The sequence below is a fragment of the Condylura cristata genome, unplaced genomic scaffold (assembly GCF_000260355.1).
Source record: "Condylura cristata isolate star-nosed mole 26May11 unplaced genomic scaffold, ConCri1.0 scaffold00013, whole genome shotgun sequence".
NCBI classification, from domain to species: domain Eukaryota; kingdom Metazoa; phylum Chordata; class Mammalia; order Eulipotyphla; family Talpidae; genus Condylura; species Condylura cristata.
This window is the reverse complement of record NW_004567114.1, coordinates 26,232,158-26,259,963: the sequence shown is the minus strand read 5'-3', so window position 1 is coordinate 26,259,963 and position 27,806 is coordinate 26,232,158. Positions and strand designations below refer to the sequence as shown.

Below are 27,806 nucleotides of genomic sequence, written 5' to 3'. Positions count from 1 at the left end.
TTCTTGCCAGCCGGCTCCTGAGCCCCTCAGCTCCCATTCCAGAACACACTCAGCTCCCACCCTTGCCCAGATGGCCGCCACCCATGATGGCATTTTCTTTACCCTCTGCTGTGGTGGCTCCCTCATTGTCCCACCTTTTCCTCCAACTCTGGAATATTGAGAGCCAAAAGGTAGCTCTGCCAAGGAAATCCTTCCTCCATTTCCCAACAGGACAAATGGAAGCAGAAAGCAAAAGGTGACTTCTCCAAGCTTCTACTCAGGGGCATCTAACAGAGTTTCTGGAATAACTTAAAAATCAGCTCCCATGAATGAATGGATGAAGGAATGAATGGATGGGTGGATGAATGAATGAACAAATGGAAAATACAGAGGGGAGAAGAGAAGGATATGGATGTAACTGCTGGTTTTCTTTGCATTTGACCAGTTTGACTCTCAGGCTCAGTTCCGTGGAATGTTACATGGAATGTGTCTTAAGATAAAAAAGAGAAAATGTAGAGAAAAACAGTGTCTGAGACATCTCAATCCTTAATACCAGGGTTAAGTTAGGAGTGAGCCAGCCTGGAGGTTATGGGTATTCATCCCTGCAATGGGATGGCATGGGGAGCTATGGTTAAAGGAAATGAGGGAGCCCAGACTGTTGCCTGTGGACCAGTGGGGGAGATAGAGGGGACACAAAAACCCAACCAGAGTTGGGGGAGGCCAGCAGGACCTTCCTTGGGCTACCAGCATGAGGGTCAGTCAGAAAAGGCAAGGTTAGCAGAGAAGGCTGCTGGGTCAGTCCCTAGTGCTATGGGAAACTGGTCTGGGTGTGAACAACCCTGCTGGTTATTGATTAGTCCTCTCCCATACACAACCCACCCCAAGAAGGTGAGGTTCCAAGGCAACGGAGTCACTTTCCCTGGAGTGGGAGACAGCCAATCTACTCAGGCAACCCATTCTCCCCTGAGAGCATTGGATAGGGACTAATAAAGAGATTAAAAAGTAAAAAAGGGGGCCCTCCCAGTGGCGCAGCAGGTCAAAGCACGGCACTAAGAAGCTAAAGCCACTTCAGCATGAGTTCAATTCCTGCCCATGGCATAGCAGACCTCTCCTGACCTGCCCGCTCAGCAGTGTATCTCATCAATCTGTTTGTTCTGCTCCCCACTCTGTCTCTGGTGAATCCTCTCACCGCCCCTGCACCTCTGGCCTATACCCCATTCTGTATGCATAAATAAATAAATCTTAAAAAAAAAGTAAATAAAGAGATAAAAAATAAATAAACTGATCCATAAAGATATTATTAGGACAAATGGGGAAAGTTGAATATAGTCTTTTTGTAGATAGATGCTAGCACTGTACTGATACTTAATTTTCATAGTGTGGTAATTTTATAATATCTTGTTCTTAGGAGGTACATGTTGATGTATTTAGAGGCGTCAGTTTATGTGTACAACTAGCTCTCAAATGGTTCACTGATATACATATAAATATATGGGGGAGAGAAAGTAAATCTTGCCATATTTTAACATTTGGTAAATCTTGGCAAAGAATGTATGGATATTTAACATGCTTTTTTGCAACTTTTATGCATTTGTAATTTGCAAAATAAAAAAAGTGGGTGGGAAAGTTGGAGGGAAGGAAAAAAGCTATCACTAATTAACTGACTGGATCTCCAAATTTATGAAACTCCATTATCTGATTTCATCTTTAAATGAATTCCAGGGAAAGAGATTATGTGATTCTTGTGTCAGCTACACCACACTGATAAGGGAAAGAAACAGGAGTGGAGGAGCAGGCTGATCCTGAGCTTTTTACTGACAGAGAAAAAAAAGTGGGTCAAACTGAGTACTGCATTTTGGGCTTTAGGGAAAGTGAGTTTGCTAATATACTCCCAACCCCCACCCAAGGCTCCAAGCTTATTGACAAGATGTTCCACTGATCAGTCCCTGGGGTACAAAGCAAATCAGTCAATGGCCCGTACGAGGCATTCCCAGTCATACCTCCAGGTATGCCTATTTCAGGGAATCCGGCATCCTGCTCTTGTCTAACTTGAAAGGAGCCTTGTTCGCCACACCTACAGATTCTCTTATTAAATATAAGGGAACTTAAGCCACAAAGAGGGGGAGGAACATGCCCAAGTTTAGGGAGCTGGGGCTGAAACAGAGCCCACGCCTGCGGGAGTTCACAGGGAGCAGAGCAATGGAGGCCAGCAGCTAGCTCTTTGTAGAGGCTGTGAGCTAGCTGTGTTTGAAAATCGCCCATGCATATGAATTCATTTAGTCCTCCCTTTCTGAAAGCTTTGTACTTTGTGATACATCAATTCATCACACACAGGTGAAAGGGATTGCATGGCATGCAGACACACAAAACTGATAGAGGTGATGCAGTTGCCTTTGAGGATCATTGGTAGAATCTATGGAAGTTTAAAATCACATTCTGTTTATAGCCAGCAATCCTACTTCTATTAAAGCATGTCTGCGGACCCAGAAGTATATACAATTACTTATTGTGGCAAAATATAGAGTAGCCAAAGACCGGAGACATGCTCCATATCCATAATGAGGAATACTAGGAATCATTTCAAAAAGCGAGGCATCTTTAAGTGTGTCAGTAAGTCACACTTAGCGTTAACTAATGGTCAAGAGAAAAAAGCAAGTGGTCAAGGGGAATATGGACACATGCATTTATGAATGCATTTATGTGTGAAACACTTAGAAAGGATATACACATAAAACTTTAATAGCTGTTGTGTTTGGAGAAGAGTGATCTGGGAGAAAGGGGCACTGTAAGAGGAAGACGCACTTTCCATGGTTATCTCTTCTGTGTTATTCATAGTTAATGCTATGTGTTTGTGACTACTACTCAAACTGAATAAATGCATGAATGAATGAACGAACAAATTTCTGTTACATATTTGAGGACTTGCTATTGGCTTCTTTAAGCAACTTCCAGAATGTTGGAGGGCATAGTAGAGACCAGTGGCCCAGTTTGGGTCTGACCTAACCTCACCTCCAGGAACTCTGAATTCATTTGCAAGTTCAGCTCCTGGAGTCTCATTGGCCGTTTGAACTTTCACCCCTGACCTCCAGAACCATTTGGGCCAGTCAAAGTGTTTGGGCCTTCAAAGCTGTACTTAAGAATTACCCAGGGAGCTTGTTAGCCAGGCGTTTTCCAGAGATTGAGGCTCAAACCCTGGGGGCAGGGCCAGGATATCCGTTAGGTAGGCTGGGGTTAGACTTCTAAGCCTCTGGAGAAATGGGCCTTGTTTGCTGCTCAGCGGTAGATTAAGAGCCTGCAGGATAAGAGGAGGGGGAAAAACTCTGTTTGGAAACATAGGTCCTTCCCTGCATAGTCTCCATTTCATCTTCTTTATTCCACGTCCACTGGACCAAAAGTTGAGTGTTGCAACTTTTGGGTGTAGACTTAGACTGGGAAGCCAAAGGTCTGCAAAGCCCTTGATGATTAAGGGTCCACTGAAGACTGTCTTGCAAGCTGTTTGCCTTACTGGCTCCTTGGCCCTCTCCTTTAAAATAAATAACAGCCACCTCATCCCACCTCACCCCACCCCACCCCACCCTAGCAAGTTACCCTCTGACTACGTTGACATTTTTTTAAAATCGCACCAGAACACTGGTGAGCCAGTAGGACAGACTACTGAAATAACAACTGTTGCTGCAGCTATCCGGGCGGTCTAGTTCTTACAGGTCGCCAGCCAACTGCTGGGACCTCCTTTGGGGGCAGGGTCTGGTCTTGCGCCCAGACGTGCAAGGGTCCCACATTGGTTGGAAGCTGATCAACCCCAGCGCCCAGGCAGCCCCTCGGTGTAGCTGGGGCCGCCTCCGCGAAGACTGCAGGGTCGGTCCTCGGGAGACCCCGCCGCGCGAGGGACGATCCCAGCGGTGCGCAGAGGTGGGAGGCTGGAGCCTGCTGAGGTCATTTCCTGTGCCCGTCCGCGAGCCGCGCGGAGAGCGGAGCGGGCGCTCTGCCTTTAAGGAGCGGCGGGGAGCGGGAGGGGGAGCGGGGAGCGCGGCGGAGCGTTGAATGGGGCGCAGCGAGGCGAGGCTCGGCTTTGTGCGGCGAGCTTGTGGGCACCTCTCCCAGCCCCGCCCCGCTCAACTGGACCCCTGCTGCCCAGGAGCTGAGATCCGGCGGCCGCGGCGGACTCGGGCGAGATCGACGCAAGGTCAGCGGCGGACGCGCTCGCGGGGCGCCCGAGTGCCGGGTGCGCGGCGGGAACAACCGCGAGCGAGCTCGAGGTGAGTCGCCCGGGGAGCCCCACTGGCAGGGATGAGCTGGGGGCGGCGGGGTGCGCTGGCCCGGGAGGCCGGGCAAGCAGGAGCAGCTCCCCGTGGCCGGAGGACGGTTTCTGGAGCAGGTGCCTCCCTACCTGCGAACGAGCCCCAGCAGCTGGGAGCGCCTGCGGCGTGGGGTGCCCTGGGGGACTCGCCCCGTGAGGCCAGGAGTAGCCTGCTCAGGGGAGTCTCCGAGTTTGGGACCGGCTTGATCCAATCGCTCCCTGCGAGGCCCTCAAAGCGAGTCCCACCGCACCTTTCGCACCCCACCTCTGGTTACCCCTTCTGTGATTTCTAGGTGGCTCTCTTATGGGTCCTTGTGGGCCTAGAGGCAGATCAGCCAAGCAGAAAGAAAGGGCAGAAAAAAACAAACACCCAAGTTGGGCGCTGTATGACACCAGGATCTTTGTGTCTTAGACGCCTTAGCGAGGATCCAGGGCCCCACACCTAGGAGAAGAAACTGCACCCTGCTGGATTTCTCCCTGCCAGGACATCTCCATAAACATTTATGAGGTGAATCCACCTCCTAAAACTCTTCCGGAGTTCCAGCCAAAACTTTTGCTCTAAAGATCACTATAATAACAGTTTCTGTGGAAAGTCACTAATTCCTTCATCAAACATTTTGGATGTCTGTGTGCCTCTGTATGTGTAAGTGTAGGTGGGAACATCATTTAACACTTTGTGGCACATCAGTCTATTGTTTCTGCATGTCATTATCCCCTTTTTACAAAAGAGGAAACAGAAAAATGGTGATTTGCCCAAGGTCGTATGTCTAAATGTGGGAAGAGGTGGGACTCAGACCAGGCCTTCTAGATTCCAAAAGGTAGCTGTTTGGTCCACGTGCAGGTCACCGATAGGAGTGTGCTTAGCTGGGGTATAGTGGGGTGCAACCTGTGGCCCAAATTCATTGAAACTGACAATTTGTGAAAACGTGGTGCCCCCTTGCAAGTTCTCACAAGTCACCAGCTATCGGGGCCAGGTCTGTCCCCCCTGTCACTGTGCTGCTCCCTGTCCTGTCCCTCTTTGCCAGTCCCTGCTCTCCATCAGGCTTGGGGAATCTGCTCCCCTGTTGAAGAATACTGTAAACACCCCGAGTTGAAAGTCAGTATGCCTCGCTCCTGGTCCAGGTGTCTTCACAGCAGGCTGGTAGCGAAGCCGCCTGCAAGCTCTGGGCAATCCAGCTGAGCATTTTCTCCCTTTGGTAAAAAACTAGTTGGAAACTGACCTTTTTCCTGGGGACATGGGCACATATTGCTGGCTGGAGTATAAATTAGAATCGCCCCAGGGGAGGGCGGTTTGGACTGTGTGGCCATTTAAAATGTGCATCACTTAACCCTACAATTCCATTTCTGGAGCCCTGGCCTTCAGATACACTCTGATGCCTAAGAAGTGGTATATGGCAGAAGGCTTCAAACAACCCAGAGTCTGTCAAGTAAAATCACGTCCTAGCCACACAGTGACTACAATAAAGCTGTTCGAAATCATGGAGGGAAGTAGGGGCACGTGTTGATGTAGGAAGGCACAGAGATGCATTGTTAGGCACAGCAACACAGCGGACCACCAGTTATGTGTGTTGGCTGTGTGTACTCCGCATGTGAATCCTTGGGTATGCTCTGAACACCTCTGAAAGAAAACAAACAAATCCATGACAGTCGTGTCCTTTGGGGAGAGCTGAGGCTGCTGCGGGATGGTCAGAAGCCTTACTTTGCACTAGTACTCTTTTTCAGTATTAAGAAATGAAAGACATAAATAATTCTAGTGGTGAGCACCTTTATGGGCCACATCTTGTTAACTGTCCGGAGCACTGTTGTCTGGCCATCTGCTTGTTGATGGTGTAGATCTCATTTGCTATGCACTTAATGTATGCCAGGCTTTTGTAATATCTCTTTTAATTCTCAAAAAGCTCCTACTTCAGATGGTCTCTGGAATTGCTTTTTTTTAGATTTATTTATTTCTGCATATGAACTGGGTTGTAGGCCAGAGATGCCAGGGGTAGAGTAAGAGAATTCACCAAAGACAGAGTGGGGAGCAGAACAGGTGGAGCTACTGAAATACACTGCTTAGGGGAGCAGTGGGCAAGAGAGGACAGGTTTGCTGTGCCATGTGGGTCAACTCCCTGACCGAGGATCAAACTAGTGCAGCAGTGGCTGGTGATAGCTTCATAGTGCTGCGTCTTAACCGCTGCACCACCAAGGAGGCCTAGGAGCTATTTTTGAAGGATACAAAATGGTTAAATGTTGATCATTCCATATGGTTCAACCTAATATGGTTGCTTCTTTTTCAAACATTATTACTGTGGATTTGAAAATGGAACTGAGGCCCAGAGAACTTAAGCGAATAAAACCACAGGGTTACAGTCCTTTGTCTCTTCACTTTCTGGTCATCTGAGGCAGTATTCCCAGTAGTCTGCACCATGTGGCCTGAGTGTGGATGGAGCTGTGACACCTTGGTTTGTGTGATTCCACTCTGTGTGTTTCACACACTGATGAAATCCAGAGACAATTTCTGAGAACATAGCCATGTCATTGCGTGATGCTAAATTAGCGCCTGGACCACTAGTCAAATCCCTGGTGCCAGAAAACGGCGTCTTAAGTATTAGCTCTGCTGTTTTTCTTGCCTGGTTTGGTTCTCAAGGGATGCTGCTCCTGGACGTCCCGGTCCCTTCTGTTGGTATTTAGAGCCCTGAAGGTGTGAGACATGCTCGTTTTCCTTGTTTCATCCAGTGCTGGAAAATGTGCTGGGCACCCAAAGTAGGCAAAATGCATGTTATTGGCATGATCATATGACAATGCTGAGACAGTATGCACTGTGCATGCTCATCTCCAGCTCAATCCCCAGGAAGGGGAACAGCCCCCCTTCCTGGTCCATACTTGACATGTGGTCCCCCCAGTCTAGCCGGACACTCTCAAAAGATTGTGTCAGCCACGACTACCAAACAGATGTCACGGAAGGTGCTCACATTCAGTGTGTGAGCCATGGTGAGGTGACGTGGGAGACCCCACAGGAAATTGCAATCATGCCAGAGTCCCCTTTATATGCCTCCCACAGTGCCCTCTAACCTCTCTTGTGTGCCCTTGAATTGAGGAAAGTATGTGCCCCCTTTGCAGGAAAGTATCAGGACATGCAGACTGTAGACTTGGGCCTCGAAAGCCACAGCATCTTTATTCATCATATGTCCCCAGCCTTGCTCCTCAGAATCATTTAGCAAAAGTTGGTTGACTTAAATTGAATCTGTTTCTGGTCAAATCCCAGACATCCCAGAGACATCTTTCTGATTTGTATTTCCTCTGCTCATAGGCCTTAAGCCTCAAGTCCCCCAATGAACCCCTGTGCCTTTTTTTATCCTCCCCTCCTAGCCATAGCCCCACTCTGCTGACCTCTGTGGCCTTGTCAGTCCAGGAGGCCTTAGAAATCCCAGGGCATGTGTGGGGGCCATAGTGATTGTTTAATTCTCACCTGCCATAGTGGACACCAGGGCAGACAAGAACTGGGCTTCCCAGGAGTTGGTGGTCAGTGTGGGTGGATGTAGGGCACACAGAGATTTACTGTACTATTCTGTCTGTGTCTTATGTATCTTTCAAGCTTCCCAGAATAAAAACTGAAAACAATGGCAACAAAAGTTGAGCCAGGCTTTTTGTCTCTAACTTCTTTTCCCTTCTCTCATTTTCCTACATTTGCCATGAATGTATGTGTTATTGGCTGACCTGGTAGCCTGAATCTCTGCTACCACTATGGAAGCACCTTCATGGAAAGGGAACAGTCCTGGAGGTGGGGAGCTCAGAATTGTGGGCCCAGCTCTCCTACTCCTTAGCTCTCAGCAAGTCACAATGTGGTGAGTTTTCTCATCTGTTCATTGTGAATAACATCACTTGCCCTGCATCTTAGGGCTGTTGAGAGGACAGGAGAGAGTAACACCTGTCGCACCGCTTTGAAAAGTTAAGAACCGTTCTGCAAATTCATTTCTACTCATCCTCGTGAGTCTTCATGGGAGGTACAAGTACAAGATGATTTAGCAGGTGAGCTTCCACTTACTGGTATCCTTTCTCAGCCCGTCTTTTATAGCTGCTGCTCTGACCACCTGCTTCTGTTGGAAGAGCCCCTGGGCTTGGCTTGGCAGCAGGCCCTTGCTCCAGATCTCTTCAAAACCTCTTAGGTCTCCTGCATGCTGAGACAAGCCCAGCACAAGGGCCCACCCCCTTGCCAGCATCCTTGAGGCTGGGGGAGGATTAAGCAGAACACTTGATCTGTTCAAAACTGTGATGTCATGAAGACGCTTGACTGGGGAGAACAAGTCTAGGAATAATCTCAGATATCAGGACTAGGCAAGGCCAGTGACGTATTATATTTCCAAAAATCCCCGGAGATTTTAATAATTTGGGTTTCTACGCTCCCCCTGGAATCTGAGCCTGAGCTGTAACTATCAATAAGGAGGAATTAAAATTCGCCTAACTTCCAAGACACAAAAGGATTAAGTTTCCCCTGCCCCTTGGTTATACTTGGGTGCTTTTACTGCTAATTCTTAGCCCTGGGCTAGGTTGCAAGACTCAGGTCCTGGTTTCAGATATGCTCCCCTCTTCTCATCAACCCCCCTCTTTTTTTTTTTTCTTTCCACTTTTATGAGGAAAATCTTTATCCCCTTAAAAGACAAAGTAAATCAAATATGAAGCTTCTCAGCCTTCTCTGGAGGCCCCACAAGGTTCTGTTTTGTCTTTTCAGCCCTGATCTTAGCTGAGAGAAGGTCATGTTTTGTTTTTGTCTTTTGTCTTCCTGCTTGTTCCAGTTGGTCCCAGTCCTTTGAGGTGGGGACAGCTGGGAGGACACAGTGTGGGGATTGTTTGTGATGACTGTTCCAAGGAGTGGTGGGGCTGAGGTCATGTGTCCAGTGTTCTGAGCAGCCCAGACTGACAGACTCAGACACCAGGCCCGTCAGCAGTTTAATAGTTGAGTCTTTCTCTACAGGTCTACTGGCCCTGTTTTTTAAACAAATGGTTGGTTCACATGATAAACACCTGTGTTCATGGAGATTATGGTGTCAGAATGTCGGATACCAGCATGCCTTAGAAAATCTGGACTATAGTTCGCCTTAGTCCTGAGGCTTCTTGCAAGGTCTTTTAAAGTATTTCTCTCAGGGCTTCCCCGGTGATGCTATCAGCAGCCTCTACAGCTGCAGCTTCTGCCACTGGAGTTTGATCCCCCACCAGGGAGGGAGCTGACCCCTATGGCACAGCAGACCTCTCCTGTCTCACCCCTGCTCCCCTCAACAATGTAGAACTGCCTTTTCTGCTCCCCACTGTCTCTGGTGAATCCTCTCACAAACACCTCTGGCCTATACCCCAGCTCTTGTATACATACATAAATAAAAATTTAAAAAATTTTTAAATAAATGAAATATTTCTCTTATGCTTAACAGTCTTATGACTGTTTGTGAAGTCAGAATTCCTTATAGTTTTCTGGCAGGTCAGGTGCTCTGTGGCTAAGAGCCAGGGCTTTGGAATGAGAGTCCCAGCTCCTCTGCTCTAGCTGTGGAACTCTGGTGAGTCCCTCTTGCCTCTCCCATTTAGCTGCACATTGGCTAGCAATTGTGATGTGTTGCAGTTTTGCCATTAGACTGTTGAGGAGATCAAAGATATGGGGACCTTCTTACTTGCCTTTGCAGATCTAGTACCTAGATCTGCAACTGGCTCCTAAATGTTTGTTGAATGGAAGAATATTTGCTAAGTATATAACATAACTGAATGAATGAAAAATAAATGAGTCCTGCTTTTCCCTTCTGTAAAAATGAAACTAGATTTCCCCCACCGCTTCTCAGTGACTTCCTGGCTGCTGCCAGCTAACTTCCAATGTACAGGATGGAGAGGCAGAGAGAGGGCAATGACTAACTTGCTTCCCCAGCCTGGGTTTCTCCTTCCTCCTAGGTCTCCTCCTCCTCCTTTCCCCACATGACTCCTCCCAGCATCCTTATTGTTTAATCTCTCTGTGTGCTGGTTCTCAGGGCTCCCTGGGGTATCCTGACATCGACGCCATCATGGCAGAGCCCAAGGTGGAGACCCAGAACAGCGTGGACTGGCAGAAGCGATGTGTGGCCCTGGAAACCCAACTCTTCCGGTTCCGCCTACAAGCCAGCAAGATAAGGGAGCTGCTGGCTGACAAGGTGGGTCTGGAGAGCAGGCAGCTGCCAGTCTCCCAGCAGAGTTTGATGGAAGAAAGTTGGGGAGGGTGAACTTTCAGTTTGTGCAAAAAACTGCCTATGCAGGCCAAGTGAAAGGCAAGCAAGTTGGTTTTCTTTGTAAAACCAGAATCAAGGTGTCTACTCAGCTGTCATCTTGTGTTCTTCCCTGCTCCCTGCTGTTCACAGGACACACTAAAGAAATGGCACTCATCTGTTGAGTGGCTCAGTGGAGATTCTGTTACTCCCTTAAGGCTTCTTCCTCACTGTTTTAGGAGGGAAAGATAAAATCGCCACCCTTACCCTCAGGCAGCCTGGCTTCCTGGTGACAAGGACTGGGGCTTTGCAGACAGGTCCACCTGGCTGTCACTAGCTGTGTGACCCTGAGCATTTTAAGACAAGGACACAAATTTCTCCCTTTCTGAGTATTTTGATAATTGTATCAGATCACTTGTGTAGAGGTCCTGGCATAGAGCAGGTGTTACGTAGGAACAATTACTGTCTTCACAGGCTTGGGTGGGCTGGTCTGGGAAAACCACCACTGGTAATATTTCTAGGGGAAGATACATTCCAAGTGGCTGAATTTCATAGGCTTTTTAAAGCGCAGCCCATCTAGACAGTGGAGACCCGCACTAAAAATATATCTCTCTATCTTAAGTGAATCGCCAGTTTCTCTCTACTTTTGTTGTCACAGCTATCTGCTTAGCAGACCTTTCATAATACAAAAGTAAACTTCAGTCCAGCCCTCTCTAGTTAATGTCAAAAGCCTCAATTAGTAAAGCCTGAATAATGATGTGTTTTATTGATAACCCACAACCTGGCGTCCAGGAAGACAAGGTTCGGCATCACCTCCGCATTGCCAGAGTGGAGAGGCGTACAAGTAGCCTGGGTTAGATCTCCTGAATCTATTGCCATTTTTGTCTCCTCATTCAGTCTTGGAAAAACAGACACCGGCAGCATTCCTATGGATGTGGGTTGGGTACTGTTCATAGAAAGGGGCGAATTCAGGGGAAGGGAAGAAGGCCTGACAGAGTGCTTCTCAAAGGTGGTCCTGGGACCATCTGTGCTGGAAATCTGGAGTGTTTGTTAAGCATGTACATTTCAGGGCCCCCCACTGGTCCTCCTGATCCAAGTGTTCCACTACTCAGTGTCTGCATGTTGAACAAGCTCCCAGAAATTGGTTTCATACACTATAAAATTTGAGAACCTTGCCTTAGGCTACAGTAATGGGAGAGGTGTCCGAGGGAAGGAAGGGATTAACACAGTCAGCTGTTCTAAAACATGAGACTTCTGTTTGTATTAATATGGATAAGGAATAACCTACGACCTACCACTATGATACACATAGAAATGCTGGAGTAAATAGTTGAAATATTCTTCTAAGTGCAGATCTATGCCCTGAAAAAAAATAAGAAGATTCCCAATCTCTTGGGATTAAACCAAAGCAACACCAGGTGGGACTCAGTTCTGCAGCTGGGTGGGTTGGGGTGTGTAGTTCCCTTGTCACGAAGGGTTTGAGGTTTGAGTTACAGCATCTCTGGAGACAGAGGGAGTCTGGCCAGTGGAGGCTGGAGCTGAAACTGAGGCCGCCACGTAAGGGCTTTACTTTAAATACAAAGTAGACAAAAAAGAAAAAGAAGAAATTTATCCACTAGCACAGGGAGATGACGGAATATCTTCTTGTCTTTAACCAACATCTTGGCAGATTAAAGAAAAAGGGAATTTTTCTGTGAGAACTTGATGATAGTATTGGTTTAACATTAAATTTATATTATCTATGTAGGTTAAGCCTCAAGTTCTGAACCAGTGGTACTTGTAGGAAACCTGAACTCTATGAATCTCTCTGATTATAAGACCTCAGCCCAGATCACACAGGATCCCTGAGGAGTGGGGGTGTGGGGAGAGAAGGGACAAAGCCTTAGTGAAGATGAATCTGTGATCCAGAATGACTAATATTTAATAGCGCTGAGACACAAACCCTGTGCCACGAGGGAGGCCCAAGGGTGACTAATACTTGAGCAAGTAATTTAAGGAGAGTCCACATATATGACAAACACCTGGACTAGACCTTCCCACCCCCACCCCAAAACTTCTACTTAAGCAAACTATTAGGCAAGATGTTATTTAAAAAAAAAAAGAATTGAAAACTATTGAAGCTATAGTAATTCAAAACATGAGACAAGAACAAACCCTATTTAACAAAATCAGCAGACTTGAAAAAGAGCCAAGTAGAACTGCTAGAAGGTACAAGTGTTTTCATTGAAAGTAAGTATTCAGTGGATAAACTGAACATCAGATTAGGTACCACTGAAGACAGACCTGATGGATAGAAAAATCGACCTGAGGAAATCATCCGGAACACAGTATAGAAATATCAAGCCACAGAGGCGACTTGCCTCGGACACCTCTCCCATTACCATAGCCTAAGGTAAGGTTCTCAAATTTTATAGTGTATGAAACCAGTTTCTGGGGGCTTGTTCAACATGCAGACGCTGAGCAGCGGAGCCCTTGGATGAGGAAGACCGGTGGGGGGCCCCTGGAGTGTACACAGATCATATATGCATCAAGGTCATATATGCATCAAGTAAGAATCCAGCCATGGAGAAGAGGATGGAGAGACATTATAACTTAGAAGGATATTGGCTTCAGAGTTTCCAAACTTGATGAAAGATACGAAGGAAGGAGAATGAGTAAAAAGCAGGATAAAATTTTTAAAAATCCATGCCTACTATATGAGTAAGATCAGAGTCTGGCTTGCTGTAAGAAAGAGTCTGAACTAATACTGGCTTAAACCAGTCAGATGTTTGTTTCCTTCCCATGTGACATTGCAGACATAAGCAGACTAGCTCTGCGTGTTGAGGGTGGTTCACTCTCATGTCCATGTTCCAGCCTCTTCCCTCGAAGGACATTACTCAGGGATTAGAGTCATTCCTTCTGCTCATTCCACGGTGGCCCAGATTTATTCCCATGGTTATATCTAGCCTGTAGCGAAGATTGGAAAAGACAGTCTTTATTCTTCATGTGCTCTGTGAAAAGTTGGGAGTTCTATTTATATGGGAGACGGGGAAGAATAGATGCTAGGGAACTACAAGCAGTCCTTAAGTCTAAAATTTGAGTCTTGAATAATAGTAATAGGAAATAGAAATAGAGGAAACCTGTAGAGCAGGGAAACATAATAAAGAAAATATTAAATTCAGACAGACAAGAGGGAAAAAAATAGTATAGAAAAGGAATAAAAAGCACAAAATGCAATGATAGAAATAAAACAAACATACCGGTCATGAGGAGATATAATATAAGCATGTATATTGCAACAGTGATATATGAAAAATTGGAAATATTCTCAAGGTCATGTGGCAGGGAGATGGAAAAAGATTGAGCGTATTTGTGTAATGGAATACTACACTGTAGTTAAAAATGAATCAAGTAGAGCTGCAGTCTTACATCACTTAATCATGTTTTAGTGTATGAGTGACCACATATGTAATGGTAGCCCCAAGAGACTATTCCACATAGTCTAGTTGTGAACTAAGCTGTGTCCTCTAGGTTTGTGTGCTCACACTCTATGATGTCGCACAATGAGGAAATCCCCTAACATTGCAATTCTCAGAGCACATCCCCATCATTAAGCAACACATAAAATCAGTAAATCTCAAAAACCCACAATGAACAAAGATCAGAAGTATATAATTGGAACAATCATCTTATATAAAGTTTCAAAACCAGTAAAAAAAAGAACTTTGTGTTGTTTAAAAATATGTACAATGAGGTTAAAATGTAAGTACAACTAAGCGTAGGATAAAGACTAGAAAGAGGAATGAAAAGAGGGAGAAGTACACAGGAGACCTCAACTGTCTCTAACAGTTCTTTTCTTTTAAACATCAGAAGCAGATATGACAAAAACTAAGGTTTGAGAAGTGGACTGGTAGATAAATGTTCTTCCAACATGATTTTCTGCATGTTTCATTTGGCCTGAAATATTTCATAGTAAGAAAACTCATGTGCCTCGCTCCCCTGTTTCTCAGCTTTAAGCACATGATAAAGACTTTCTTTGTCCACAGCCCTTAAAGTTTGATAACATCAGCCCCTCATCCTATATTTGACATGTAACCAGAATACCTCCCCACTCTCCAAAACAAGGGGTCAGAGTGGGACTGGGTAAAGAAAGGGAACCCAAAGACAAAGTGCAGACAAGACTGGGGGTATAGGAGCAGGTGGGGAGACAAGGAAATCTTGACTAGGGATCATGGGCTGTGAGATTAAGTATAGATGAGGATCGTGACGTTAGCCTAGCCCAGGACTTCTTGGTAGGAAACTTTAAGTCCATAAATACCATGTCAGTCAATGTTGGGTGGTGCCTACCACCCGCAGTCATTTCCCAAACCAGTTCATTAGAGATTCTCCTCAATAGAGTCAAGGTAAGTTTCAGATTAAGTATGCCATGACTGGGGATTCCCAGGAGAAATCCTGCTGGGACCAGCAGTTTCTGTTGCTCCTCTTAGACCTTGTCCACCATCATCAGTACCCACCGCACAGGGAGAGCCCAGGTCAGCTGGGTCCTCCCGGGCAGCACTGTCTCCCACGGTGGAGATCTCATTGCCTGGAGGATGATGACGAATATTCACACTTCTGGCTGCTTCCCAGGACACCAGCCCAGCCATGGCTCAGATCCCACCCAATGGCTGCAAAAGCTGAGAAGTGTGCTCTTCCTCCTTCCCCACCACACAGCCCACTCACACCTATCTCCATCCAGACATGGAATAATCTATGCTAAAAATGAGTAAAAAGTGACAGCTACTAAATAATCCCTCGCCTAAGGGTGAGAGGAGAGATGAAGGGTGCAGAGAGGAGACAATACCAGACTTAGTTTTTGCTGTTACTCCCAGATGGCCAGAGCCACCTCAGTCTAGAAGCAGATGAGCAGTGGGTGCATATTCCGTCCAGAGTAGAGGCCTATGTTTTGGAGTTCACATCTTGTTCTCACTGGAACTGTCTTCTTCAGCTCCCTTCCTGCTGCAAAAGACACAATTTGGTATTGTCCTAAGAGCCGGTATGAATGGTTATTGAAAGTCCCTAAGACTTCTTGCATTCTCACTAAACTTGTGCCTCAGTTACTCCTTCAGATAACTGAAGGTAATATCCATCCACAGGGGATTTTGTAGACATTGAGGAATTCGTGGCATCAGTGTTGAATTCCTTTAAAATTCTTTTTTTTTTTTTTTAACCTGCCTCCACTTCCTACCAAAAGGGATTTGACTAGGCTTATAAAAGAAGAAATAATGTAATTAAACACCCTTCTTTTCTTAGCAAGAATATTTCTAACTGACACAGCTGTTCCCAGGTCCCTTCCGAGTGGGATTGCACACCTTTTTTCCAGAATTTCCTGCCAGTTTTGCCAGCCAAGGTTTTGAAATATAGTTACTTGGTTTTTTATACTTACATACCATAAGCTTGTAGTTCAAGACCTTTTTTGAATGTATAAAGCATTCAGTTCATCCCCTTAAACAAAAGAACAATGAATGCCCGCCACCCCCCACCCCACGCCCCACCTCCCCTCTCCATCGGTTATTCAGAGGCGAGATTAAGTTTAGGCCCCAGCTTCGCAACGTATGGATAGCACATAAGGCCCAGAAAACATATTCTTAAATATGTGGGACAGGCCAGTTACCATAAAAGGAGCCGTTGTCTGTCAACTAGTAGGAAATATGCTTGCACAAACTCATCACAGAATAGGCCTCGGCAGGTTCCTATGCTGACTAGCTTTGGGAGCAGAGGCCTTCTGGAACTTTCGCTCACTGTGTGTGAATGCCCATACCTGTCTGTATGTATGCATAAGTATGAATTTGTGTGAGATTTTTTTTTTCTCCTAACCCCCTATATTTTTTAGGGCCCAGTATGATAGTTCTCAAGAGCTAGTATTTATAGAGCGTTGGAAAAGAGCCCTGTGCAGAGGGGGCCTCATGCCTGGCAGCACCCCGGAGTTGTCAGCTAACTATGCTTGCCTTTGGCACACTCCAGTGCTCTTCAGAGTGTGTCTGTGGACCACCTGCATCAGGCACACCTGGGTTTTCTTTTCCAGCACATTCCTGGCTTCATTTCTCCTGGGACAAGACCCACAGGTTCTTATGTCCCTGAGATCTACTGCCATGTATTCTTGCCATGGCCTCGCCCTGGGTGCCACCCAGCTCTCCCTCTCCTGGATGCGTTGGGGCCTGGGTGGGCCTGTGGGGGATGAGGTGGGTCCCACAGACAAGACTTAGACTTTCTTGTCCAGTTAGACACCAGGACAGCCCCTCACGCATGTATTTTATATAGTAAGGAATAAGCAGATGATTTCAAATATGAGAAAAAAATCTGCTACTAAAAAATGATAAATTGAAAACCACTGTCTTCGAAGAACACAAAGTTAGAGTATTTAGTAGCTAAAACTAGGGCTTGCAAACTTGAATGCTTGCGGGTAACTTAGATAAGTGGGGCAGTGAGATTGGGTTCTGGGCAGAAGTGAAGGAAATGTGCTACGATTGGAAGACTGTGGGAAATTCTAGCAGCAGTGTGTCCAGATCTTCTGAGTTTTTTAGAGAAGCTGGAATTTGGGATTGTGTGTGAAACCTGGAGTTTGTGTGATGTGAGATGTGGATAGGAGAGGTAGGCACAGTGCCTAACAGAGCTGGAGACTCCAGCCAATCCTGAGTTTAAATCCCGTTCTCCCTCCTAGCTGTGTGACCTCAGGCAAGTTACCTAACCCCTCTGTGTCAACTTCCTTGTCTGTACAGCAAGGTTAGTAACAGTACCTCCTCCTGGGACTGCGGCAACGATGAAATGTGTTAATATATGTGAAGGGCTTAAAAGAATATCAGTCACTGGCTAGTGACTTATTTAGTTATCTGTTGGCTCAATGTCCATAACATTCTGTGGGCTAATAGCTGGCCACCTCTAGCTCCAAGCCATTCTTTCTATCAGGGGAACATGGGACAATCAGATAAATTGTCGCCTAGAAACCAAGACACTTTGGAGAGAGAAAGGAGGGCTCTAGTAACTAATTCTCCCCAGACAGCAGGTGGACAGTCCCCGACCCACTGGTCCTAATGCCATCTTTGTATATGGAAGACCAGCTAGCAGCTTAGGTCTATAACCTGCTTAGTAAGGCCAAGGGCATGAGCTTTAAGCGAGGCATCTCCTGCACCCTCACAGCACAGGGCCCAGGAGTGGGCACTCAACCCTCTAATTTTACTGAGGAAACGAGGTGCTGAGAAGTTCAGGAACCTCTCCAAACTCATACCCTGGGGAGCCAGGTAGCTTCCAGCGTTGGCTCTTACCTGTCCCACCTCTGCGGTGACTGCAGCACAGTGCTGAGAACGTGTGCCCCCTTGAAGGGTCGCTGAGAATAGCCCAGTGTGCCTCTGCTCTGCAGACAGCCCGAGTGCACCTGGTCGTGCTGCCCAGAACTCAACGCAGCCCGTGCTCGGACAGTTCGAGAGTGCTGTGTGTGGTCACAGCTGGTGAAAGTGGGTCCCGGCTGTCGACTAGCTGACTTCTCCTCAGCTGGTGCGACACCCAGCCCTGCAGACTCAAACGGTGGCCGAGGGCACAGTCCTAGGGAGCCTTCTGAGAGGAGAGGGGACGTGAAGAAGGGGCGGCCCACCCTTAGCCTGTTTTTCAGAGCTTCGGTTGAGGCCAGAGTGTGTGAAGAGCAGCCTGCCATTGTCAGAAGTGCTGCTGCTGCTAAGGTTAAAGGAAGAGTTTAGAAACTCTAAAGCTGACATTCTGGCAGAGACACACCTAGAGTCCTCCAAGGGCAATGGAGAAGATATATTTTCATAAAAACAGAGGAAACGGGATGTTCAAAATACCTCTGCCAGTGGGGACAGCAGGATGTGGGTAGCAGCTGCGTGCCGTGAAGGCTACACGCTGGCCTCACACGCTCTCTTTAAAAGGCTCCAAATGATCGAAAGGTTTTTAATCTTCACAAACTAGCTTGAGAGAAAAAAGGAAACTCTAAGAATACTCTAGTGTGAATGCAAAATGCTTTGAGTCTCAAGTGTTCTTGCCAGAGATTCCAAGCTGGGGTAAGGTCATTAGCCTCGAGGACCACATGGCAGCCGACCCAAGGTGTCTCCCAAGAAGACACCCGGCTCCGAAATAGCTCCCCTCCCACCTGCCGCACCCCCCCCCCTCCCATGCACCTCTTAAAGGGATGTATCACCTGCTGATCTTGGGTGGGGAAGAGGTGCTGATCCCTCCATGAATAACGGGATGATTTCTGGCTCCTCGCCAGTGTCATTGATGTCTCTTGACCTAAGTGGAAATCCCCTGCTGGGACTCAGGTACATTTTGTTTTTCCTGCTACCTTGGTTTCTCCATCCGTAAAATCAGAAGTTGGCTTTGTCCATCCGGTGTTGCAAGTCACAACAATGAATGATTTCCTAGAGAAACCCCACATCTTCTGAGCTACCAGCGGGTGAACTCATAGCCTTCAATGGTCTCACTGAAGGTTAATCTAGCGAATTTTCCAACACTCTAAAGCCTTTCTATTCAGTATTTTGTCATAGCCTAAACAAAAATTTAAATGGTCCCTGACAGGTAATTGCATGGTTTAGAGTGGTTTCTGTTGTGGGGGTAACTCCAAACCTGGCTAGCTGAAGCGGGTAGGAACTGGATCAGGAGGCTCCTGGCACCACTCACAGAACTGAGGAGCTACCAGTGGCCAAGGCCCAGGAAGTCTGTGCGTTGATCCTGGTGCCCCGACACCCCCATCCCTGGTCTCTCAATTCCGGATTTCAATTCCTAGGAAGAGAGAACTTGATCAGTCCAGGCAGCAGAAAGGGGGATGGTTACACAGCATAACTGCTGGTTCGCATACACCATCACACCCACCCAAGTTCTGAGCCACCCCTGTAACCCCAACACGGGTTAACCTATTCTGTCACCTCCCCCATAGTTGCAGAGCAGCCGTCTGAAGGCCAAGGTACTCCCAGAAGGCCTGTGGAATGGGTGCCTGGGTCTGATAGAACCAAGCCCCCTTCTAGACTTGATGTCTAAGTCGAGGAGGGGCTGGAAAGAAGAAAAGCAGGCATCCTTGTTCTGAGCAAATGAATGCCTGTCAAAGGGCTCTTTGCCATTAAGGGGCTGTAAATCTTGAGTTTTACTTGGAATCCACAGGCCCCTTCAGAGGGAAGGGGGACTGAGAGCAGGGGGAAGAAGATGGATGGGCAACGTCTGCCCTGAGAAAAAGAGGGGCCCTAGCTTCTCCAACATGATCTGGGGTAACTCTCCCTGTTCTGCAGTCAGCTGCGGGTTTCTCCTCTTCCATTCTTTAACCAGGGAGAGAAAGAGAATTTGAACTGAGAAGGTAAGAGATTGGGAAAGAAAAGGAATGACGTTCTCAGTCTACTGGTAAACATCAAGCCAGGGTCCAGGCCAAAGGGAGAAGGTTGGGTTTCTGGAGAAAAGGCCAGATCTGCAGAGGGGAGTCGGGTGAGGGCTGGGCTGGGCCTCAAGGACAGGCTGGAGCTTTGTGCATCCACAGTGCGTGTGACACTTGCAGCTGCCTGCGGGCAGTGTCCGTGCAGTTTGCTCCCACTGCCTGGATGTGGACACTTCACTCCATCCCCTCCCTCTCTGGTTGAGCAGATGCAGGAGCTGGAGCAGCGGCTGCTGGAGGCAGAGCAGAGGGCAGAGAACGCAGAGACCCAGGTAACCGGGAAGAGAGGATTTATGGGTGTATGTGGGGGGAGGGGTGACCATCGGCCTTTCCTGACCCCGCAGACATGTGGACACATTCATGGTGATGAGCTCCTTGCAGAGACAGGGAGTGCCTTACAGGTCAGTGTGAGACCCTCCAAGCAATTTAAGGTGTTCAGAGCTTTCTGTGGGCCTGAAGGAGTCTTTGAATGAGGCCCAGTGCTGGGAGCGTGTGAGCGCCTTGGTCCACACAGGCTCCGTTGTGCTGGAGTAGTAAGTCTGACATCCAGCGGTTTATCATGTCCGGCTCCCACTCCTGCTGCCACTTCGTTGATGGTTAGTGAGGGAGTCTGCCTCACACAATGATTCGGGGGTCCAGGCTGCTGGAGCGCCCTCTCTTCTAGCTGGACTATCAGGAACATGCGGCTTCTTCGGTTGCTCTGACAGGAAGAGAGCTTGTGCACCAGCTCTGGACATTTTGGTCCAGAAACGTGTCAGTCCCTTGGGACTGTCGACTGGAATGATTTCCGTGGCCCTCTGTCCCATGGGCTGGAAAACCTGGGGGCACACATGGACAGTTAGTGAGCAGCAGATGTCTGCCACCGTGAGGCTGGAGCAGGCCCTTCAGGGCTCCCTGCCCCACTAGTCCCTGCTGGGGCCTCCAGAATTGCAAGGCCAATACCGGCTGTGCCTTCCTTGACAGTTCTTTTGCCTAGATGAGGCCTCAGTAAGTGATCTTTGAATGAATTGGCCCCTGACTGGGTAGAGTCAAGGCCCTACCTAGAAGTCAAAGACTCAGGCATCATAAGTTGCCTGTCCCATGCTAATGGCCATTTATTTCTTCACCTGCCACACCCAAACCCTTTGAGATGATTGATACTTTTCAGGTGGGTGTGATGGAAGAGAAGGTGAAGCTGTCCAATCTGAAGAATGTGGACACAGCAGGCGGCCTGCACCAGAAGTACCAGGAACTGCTTGAAGCTATGAAAAGCAAAGATGAGCTCATCAGTCAGCTGGAGGCACAGCTGGAGAAGCAGGTAAGGCCGGTGTGCCATGGCATCAGTGCCAGCCACCCAGCTTGACAAGCACAGCCCCTCTGCTGGACCCCTCCGGTGATGGGCACCTTATTCCACCATGAGACCTTTCCTAAGGAGACTTCATTCCTGGAAGGGCTTTCCCACTGCTACAGGTGAGAAAGAATCAGGCAGAGCACACAGGAGGAAAAGGACCTGGGAGGGAGACCAAACTGGGCTTGAATCACACCGCTGGCACCTGCTGCTCTCTGGCCGGTCAGTTACTCCAGCTGCTGGCTCACTTCATGCATCTGTCAAGTAGGCATCGAAAGCCTACTTGAGGATGGAGCATGAGGTCTGCGCTAGATCAAAAGGACTTTTCCTTCCTGACCGTCCCTCCTCGCCTCTCGCCTGCCCACATGTGGGACACGTGTCTGAGCAGCACACAGCTGGGCAGGCAGCTAGTTGGCTAGCATTTCTCAGTGAGCCTGCATTGGCAGAGAACAGACATGGATGGCAAGACCTCGCCTCTGAGCACATGGAACCCAGGGGAGGCCACTGCCCGGCACTTCAGAGACAGCCCCTGGCTCCTGCTGGGACATCTGAAACACCCCCTGCCAGCTGCCTAGGCCCAGTCTCCTCCTCTCAGTCTCATTAACTCCACCCTGTTTTTTCTCTTCCCACTGTCATTGGTCTAACCTGCCCAATTTTTCCCTGTTGCCAGGGCTCTGCCACCCGATCCAACAAGCCCACTGTGACCAAAAGGCTTTTAATTTTCCACATGTGCCTTCTCTATGAAGGCCTCAGCAGTACTGGTAGGGCCATCCCCCTGTGCTGGGCACACGGGTAGCCACTCATCATCCTTCTCTGAATATTTCCTTTGGGCCGTGTCTTTATAGGTTGTGGGGTACCATGTGCTCCTGAAAAATAGTGGGAAAATATAGAATATTGATTTTGTTTTCACTCTTGAACTGTTTGTAGTTAGCAATGACAGCCTCCTGCGGGTGGGTGAGCAAAAGGTCCCCTGCTAAAGCTTAGGTCAGAAAAATCATTTTACAGTTATCAGGAGGTCAAGATCAGAATAGCAAGAACACTGTCCCACAGCCAGTAGCCCTGATTTGAGTCCCGGCTGTGCCAGAAACTGGCAGCAACAAGTCCTTCCACCCCTCTGGGCTGCCAATTCTACAGGGTATCAAATTAGGTCGGGGGGCCTCCCTGGTGGTGCAAGGGGTTAAGACATAGCACTATGAAGCTATCTGCAGCATGTCTCTGGTGACTCCTTCCCTGCCCCCACACCCCCTGTCACTGGCCTGCACCCTAACTCTTGCATGCATGAATAAATAAAACTTAAAAAAAAAAAAAAAAAACTGGCCCTCCCTGGTGGCACAGCGGGTTAAAGCACAGCACTAAGAAGCTAAAGCCACTTCCGCATGAGTTCGATCCCCGCCTGCCCCGGAGGTGACCACATGGCGTGGCAGACCTCTCCTGACCCGCCCGCTGCTCCCCTCAGCAGTGTACTTCATCGGTCTGCCTGTTCTGCTCCCCGGTCTCTCTCTGGTGAATCCTCTCACCTTCCACATCTCTGCCTGTACCCCAGTTCTGTATGAATAAATAAATAAATCTTAAAAAAAAAAAAAAAAACGGAGTCAGGGATTGGTGAACTTTTAGACAGTAATTATTTTAGGCCTTGGGAGCCTATACATGGCCTGGTCTCTTACAACTACTTTACTGTGTCTTTGTAGCAAGACAGCAGCCCTGGACAGTGCCAGAGTGAAGGACCTGGTCGTATTATGGCTCTACAAAGATCGTTGCAGAGTAAAAACTGGTGGGGGTTTGCGTTTGGACCAAGGGCCATAGTTTGTCAAAGTGTGACAAATTTGATGCTCTGCCTCCTCTAAATACGTGAGAGGTTCACATCCCGTCTCATACCCACAGACTCCCTGGGGAAGCTTGTGTCCACCGTCTTAATTATCAGACAGCCCCCCCCCTCCAGCCACCCTGCTGCTGGTTGCTAAGCTGGGTGCTTTAGTGACGGGGACACAGGTGGCCTCCCGGAGTCCACCCCACGCCTGTGAGGGTGCGAGAGCCGTGACATGTCCACCCAGGAGGATGCTCTCCCGACAGCTCTCTGCTTAATTGGAGACGACACTTTTTTCTGCTATGGAGCATAAAAATTAAAACTTAAATGGGGTGCAATAAAAATGGCTTGCAGTCCCCATCTCTGGCTCCTGACTTTTGCTTCTCAATAGAAAAGTCATGTGGAGTTGTAGCAAGCAAGCAGTAATTCAAACAGAAAGACTAAAATTAATTTGAAATATTGTCAGGCAGACAGGTGTTGCTTCGCATAAACAAAGCTGCGTACAAACTTCAAACTCATAAATTCACAATTCTAAAGAGCTATTAAAAAGCAGGAAAACTTTTACTTAGAAAACTTACAAAGTAGTGGAGTCGGTAGCTTTCCAATACCTGAAAAATGATCCATGTTAAATGTGTCATGTTGTAGTAAACACACTAATAGGTGTCTCCTTAATTATGTGTCTTTCTAATGTTGTTGAACATCGTTATGAAAATTACTTTGGAGATGAGTAATGTGGAATTTGCAGTGCATTTCCATTTGATTTTGTTTCAATTTCTGTCCTGTCACTACCATGCCAAGCTTCTTTCTCAGAGTGTCATACTGTTTATATAGCTCATACGAAAGAAGCTCTGTATTTTCAAGCAGATTGACTCCTTTGTGCACAGAAAAATTGGCTTCAAAGCAGTTCTAATCCCGCTCACAGCAGATCTCTCAAACCAGTGAGCTTACAAATGATAGGGACTCCTAGCTTAGCCGGTCACTATCACGATGTAAACAAGGTGTACAGGAGGGTAGCAAATCTCACTTTTAAATCATCTCTTACCCTTTTGATTTTTTTTTTAAATGCACTTTTGTACTCATGTAGCACCTTTTTTTTTTTTTTAAAGATTTATTTGTTTGCACATACAGAACTGGGGTACAGGCCAGAGGCTCAGGGGCAGTAAGAGGCTGCACCAGAGACAGAGTGGGGAGCAGAACAGGCAGATCTATGATAAAGTACACTGCTGAGGGGAGCAGCGGGCGGGTCAGGAGAGGTCTGCCATGCCATGTGGTCACCTCTGGGGCAGGCAGGAATCGAACTCATGCGGAAGTGGCTTTAGCTTCTCAGTGCAGTGCTTTAACCCGCTGCGCCACCAGGGAGGACCGCGCTTTTTTTTTTTTTTTTTATGTAAAAATTACTACATACTACTAGTAAAAAATGCACAAAGGCCAAAATGGAATGAAATGACAAATAGCATTTCCCCTCTATTTCCAATACACTTCTCACTTTTTTTTAATATTTTTATTTTTCCATCCAAGAACTAGGGTACAGGCCAAAGGTATGGTGGGTAGAGGATTTACCAGAGACAGAGTGGGGAGCAGAATAGGCTGAGGGGAACAGCAGGTTGGTCAGGAGAGGTCTGCTGCACTTTGTGGGTCAGCTCCCTGGTCCAGGATTGAATTCAGGTCTTAGTGGTGGCAGCATTGAGACTTAACCCCTAAGCCACCGGGAGGACCCTCCACTCCTAACTGTTAACCACTGTTCAGCACAGCATTTCACTTAGCCAGCCCATGATCGGTGGATGTTTAGGTTATTTCCAGTTTTGAGTATTTTGGGTTTTGTTGACTTATCAAATAATATTACAAGAAAGGATTCCTAAGCAATGGGGTTGTTAGGTGAATGACGTAAACGTTTAAAATGTTGGCAAAAATAATCAAAATGCTCCTGCAAAAAGGTTTTGCCAATTTGTATAAAAGGAGTTGTTTTCTAGCATTCTAGACAATTTGGGATAATATTAAACTTGAAATTGTGTTAGTCCAATACAGGAAAATGATGTCTCATCTTTATCTGCTTTCTTAAAATTATGATTGAGGTTGAACAACTTTCCATGGGTTTCTCTCCCCATTTTTCTTTTTCTATTGAGTTCCTGTTCATGTTCTTTGCATGTGTGTAGTTACTGAATTGTTCCGTTCAAGTTAGCCCTTGGTAACATCAACATCTGTCCTCCGCCAGTTGGTCTGTTGATTTTCAGACCTTTTTTCTCCTTGTGACGTAGTAATTTGTAATGATGATATGGACTTACTACTCTTCCTTCATGGGCTTTGGGTTTGTACTACACTTAGGAAGACCTTTCCAATTTAAGAGTAAAAAAAAAATCCAAAATGAACGACCTCTTTTTCTGTGGCCACACCCTCCAGTTGCTTGCTATTTCTTCTCCGCTGTTTATTCACTGCACCGTGACTGCCAAGATTAACTAGAGGCCCTGTCTTGCAGAAGCAGATGAGGGCTGAGGAAGCAAAAATTGTTCAAGAAAAAGCTGCAAAGATCAAGGAATGGGTAACAGTGAAGCTGGCTGAGGTGAGCAAAGGTGCATTGGGACCTCCATGTGCGTGCCCCGCACCCACCCCGCCGGGGTCCCCGTGTGCGTGCCCCGCACCCACCCAGCCGGGGTCCCCGGGGTCCCCGTGTGCGTGCCCTGCTCCCACGCTAGCGCTTTCCTGCTCTGTGGTTCAGACCTGCTTTCATTGTTAATCATTGACTCTTCGTTCTGCTTAAATGCTACGATGCTTCACTTTTTCCCCCAATCTTTCCATCTGGGTTACATTTTCCCAGAGTTCTTGAGGGGCTTATATAGTGCTTCATTTGGGGAGAAGGAAAATCTAGTTTCACAGCAAGAGCAGCAACTTGAGTCTGTTGAGCAAAAGTCAGTGCAGAAGCACCTCCTCCATGTTGAGCTGCCGCCCAGCGCAGGCTCTACTGTGAGGGTCCAACAGCCGAGTGTCCCGTCAGCAGGCCTTAAGCTCATCAGCCCATCCAGTGCAGTGCTGTGAATGGACTCGCTGTTTACTTTATTAATGACATTTTCCTTTCTCCCTGACATTGGATGTGGGGCTGAACTGAAGGTGCTGTCACTGTGCCTGCTTCTGACCCAGTTATAGCTCTTCAGATGGTATCTTCCTACTGTGAGAATACAGTATATAATACATGTACAGTCTGAGGTAGGTGTTAACCAATGCTGTTAGTAAAGCTTCTGGTCAACAACAGGTTATTAGTAGTTAAATTTGGGGGGAGTCAAAGCAATACATGGGTTCTGATTGCCAGGGACTCAGCACCCCTACCCCTGTTTAGTTCCAATGTCAGTCATAATCAAGTTCAGAGAGAGACACAACTCGATAAACATGTGGAGGGCTGTGTGCTCGGGTGGAAAAACCTAGAAAGTAGAGAAGTGACTCATAAACTTAGAAGCATGGTTGCTGTGGCAGGGAAGAGAGTGTGGGAATGGGCAGGGGGCATGTCTGGGCACTGGCGAATGTCTATTTTTTTTTTTTTGAACACTCCTGTTAAAGACAGATTTATTAATGTAAGAAATCAACTAACAAGAATTAATTAGCCAGATGATCACAGTGAAAGAAATGGAAGCTTCTAGCTGGAATCTTGCTCTTTTTTTTTTTTTTTAAGATTTATTTATTTATGCATACAAGAGCTGGGGTACAGGCCAGAGATGCAGGGGATGAGCAGATTCACCTGAGACAGAGTGGGGAGCAGAACAAGTGGATCTACTGAAATACACAGCTGAGGGGAGCAGCAGGCGGGTCAGGAGAGGTCTTTGCGCCATGTGGGTCAGCTCCCTGGCCGGGGATGGAACTTGTGCAGTGGCTGTGATAGCTCATAGTGCAGTGCTTTCACCCGTTGCGCCACCAGGGAGGCCCGCTGGAAGCTTTCTGTCTAGTTAGCAGAACAATCCGGCAGGAAAGCTCCGGAGCTGTGCTTGCTCTGGTGGCCGCTGCTGGGCGGTATGGCCTGATGACCACTGCGTGCGTCCCATCATCAAGCTAAGTCACACCTCTAATTGCTGAGGGCTTAAGAAGAAAGGCAGCGCTGTCCCTTGGGTGCCTTGCATTTTTTAAAAATTTATTTACTCCTCTTTTACGAATTTCTGCTTTCTGGGCAGTGGTGGTCCCGTGAGTATTCATTTCAGAATCCTTCATTCAGCTAATCTTTGATGTGTGTTTGTGGTTTTCCACACATGTGCTGCATTTCACAATTTTTTTAAAAAAGATGAAAAATAACTTGAAAAGAAAGTGCAGGAGCTGCCAAATGCATTTCTGCCCCAACTAAAGCCAGTTAGCAGGTGGGAGAGAGGGAGGGCAGAGCACCCTGGAGGGGTCAGCCTTGGCTGGGGGGCTGGGGGGCCCTTGTGTTCCTCTCCAAAGGTTTAATCTTTAAAAATAAGTTTAGCCCTATTTTGAATTATATGTCTGAACTTGAAGGCTGCATAGTCTAAATCTTTTTCTTTTTGCCTAGCTGGAGTTGGAGAATCAGCACCTGAAAAGCTGTAATCAGCGGCTGGTAGAGCAAGTAGGAGCCCTTCAGGATGCACTAGAAGGTGAGCAGGCCAGGGTGTGTGTGTGTGGCGGTGGGGGGGGGGAGGGGGACTGACTTTAGGGTGCTCTTACCAGGGTGTGTGTGTGTGTGTCTGACTTTAGGGTGCTCTCACTAATCCTGGTGTGTATGTGTGTGTTTGTGTCTGACTTTAGGGTGCTCTCACTAATCCTGGTGTGTGTGTGTGTGTGTGTCTGACTTTAGGGTGCTCTCACCAGGGTGTGTGTGTGTGTGT

The 27,806-nt window shown here is 47.4% G+C and overlaps 1 protein-coding gene across 1 annotated transcript in view; it reads left to right on the top strand.

Moving 5' to 3' along the window:
- Positions 1 to 10,272: 10,272 nt before the first annotated feature.
- The window catches only part of PLEKHH1 (pleckstrin homology domain containing, family H (with MyTH4 domain) member 1), a 38,883-nt gene continuing 21,349 nt past the window's right edge, over positions 10,273 to 27,806 (top strand). The window contains exons 1-5 of the mRNA XM_012724564.1: positions 10,273 to 10,422; positions 20,068 to 20,130; positions 21,006 to 21,155; positions 25,463 to 25,546; positions 27,494 to 27,575. Coding sequence (XP_012580018.1) covers positions 10,297 to 10,422; positions 20,068 to 20,130; positions 21,006 to 21,155; positions 25,463 to 25,546; positions 27,494 to 27,575 — 505 coding nt within the window. The 5' untranslated portion in view covers positions 10,273 to 10,296. The remainder of the gene's footprint in view (positions 10,423 to 20,067; positions 20,131 to 21,005; positions 21,156 to 25,462; positions 25,547 to 27,493; positions 27,576 to 27,806) is intronic.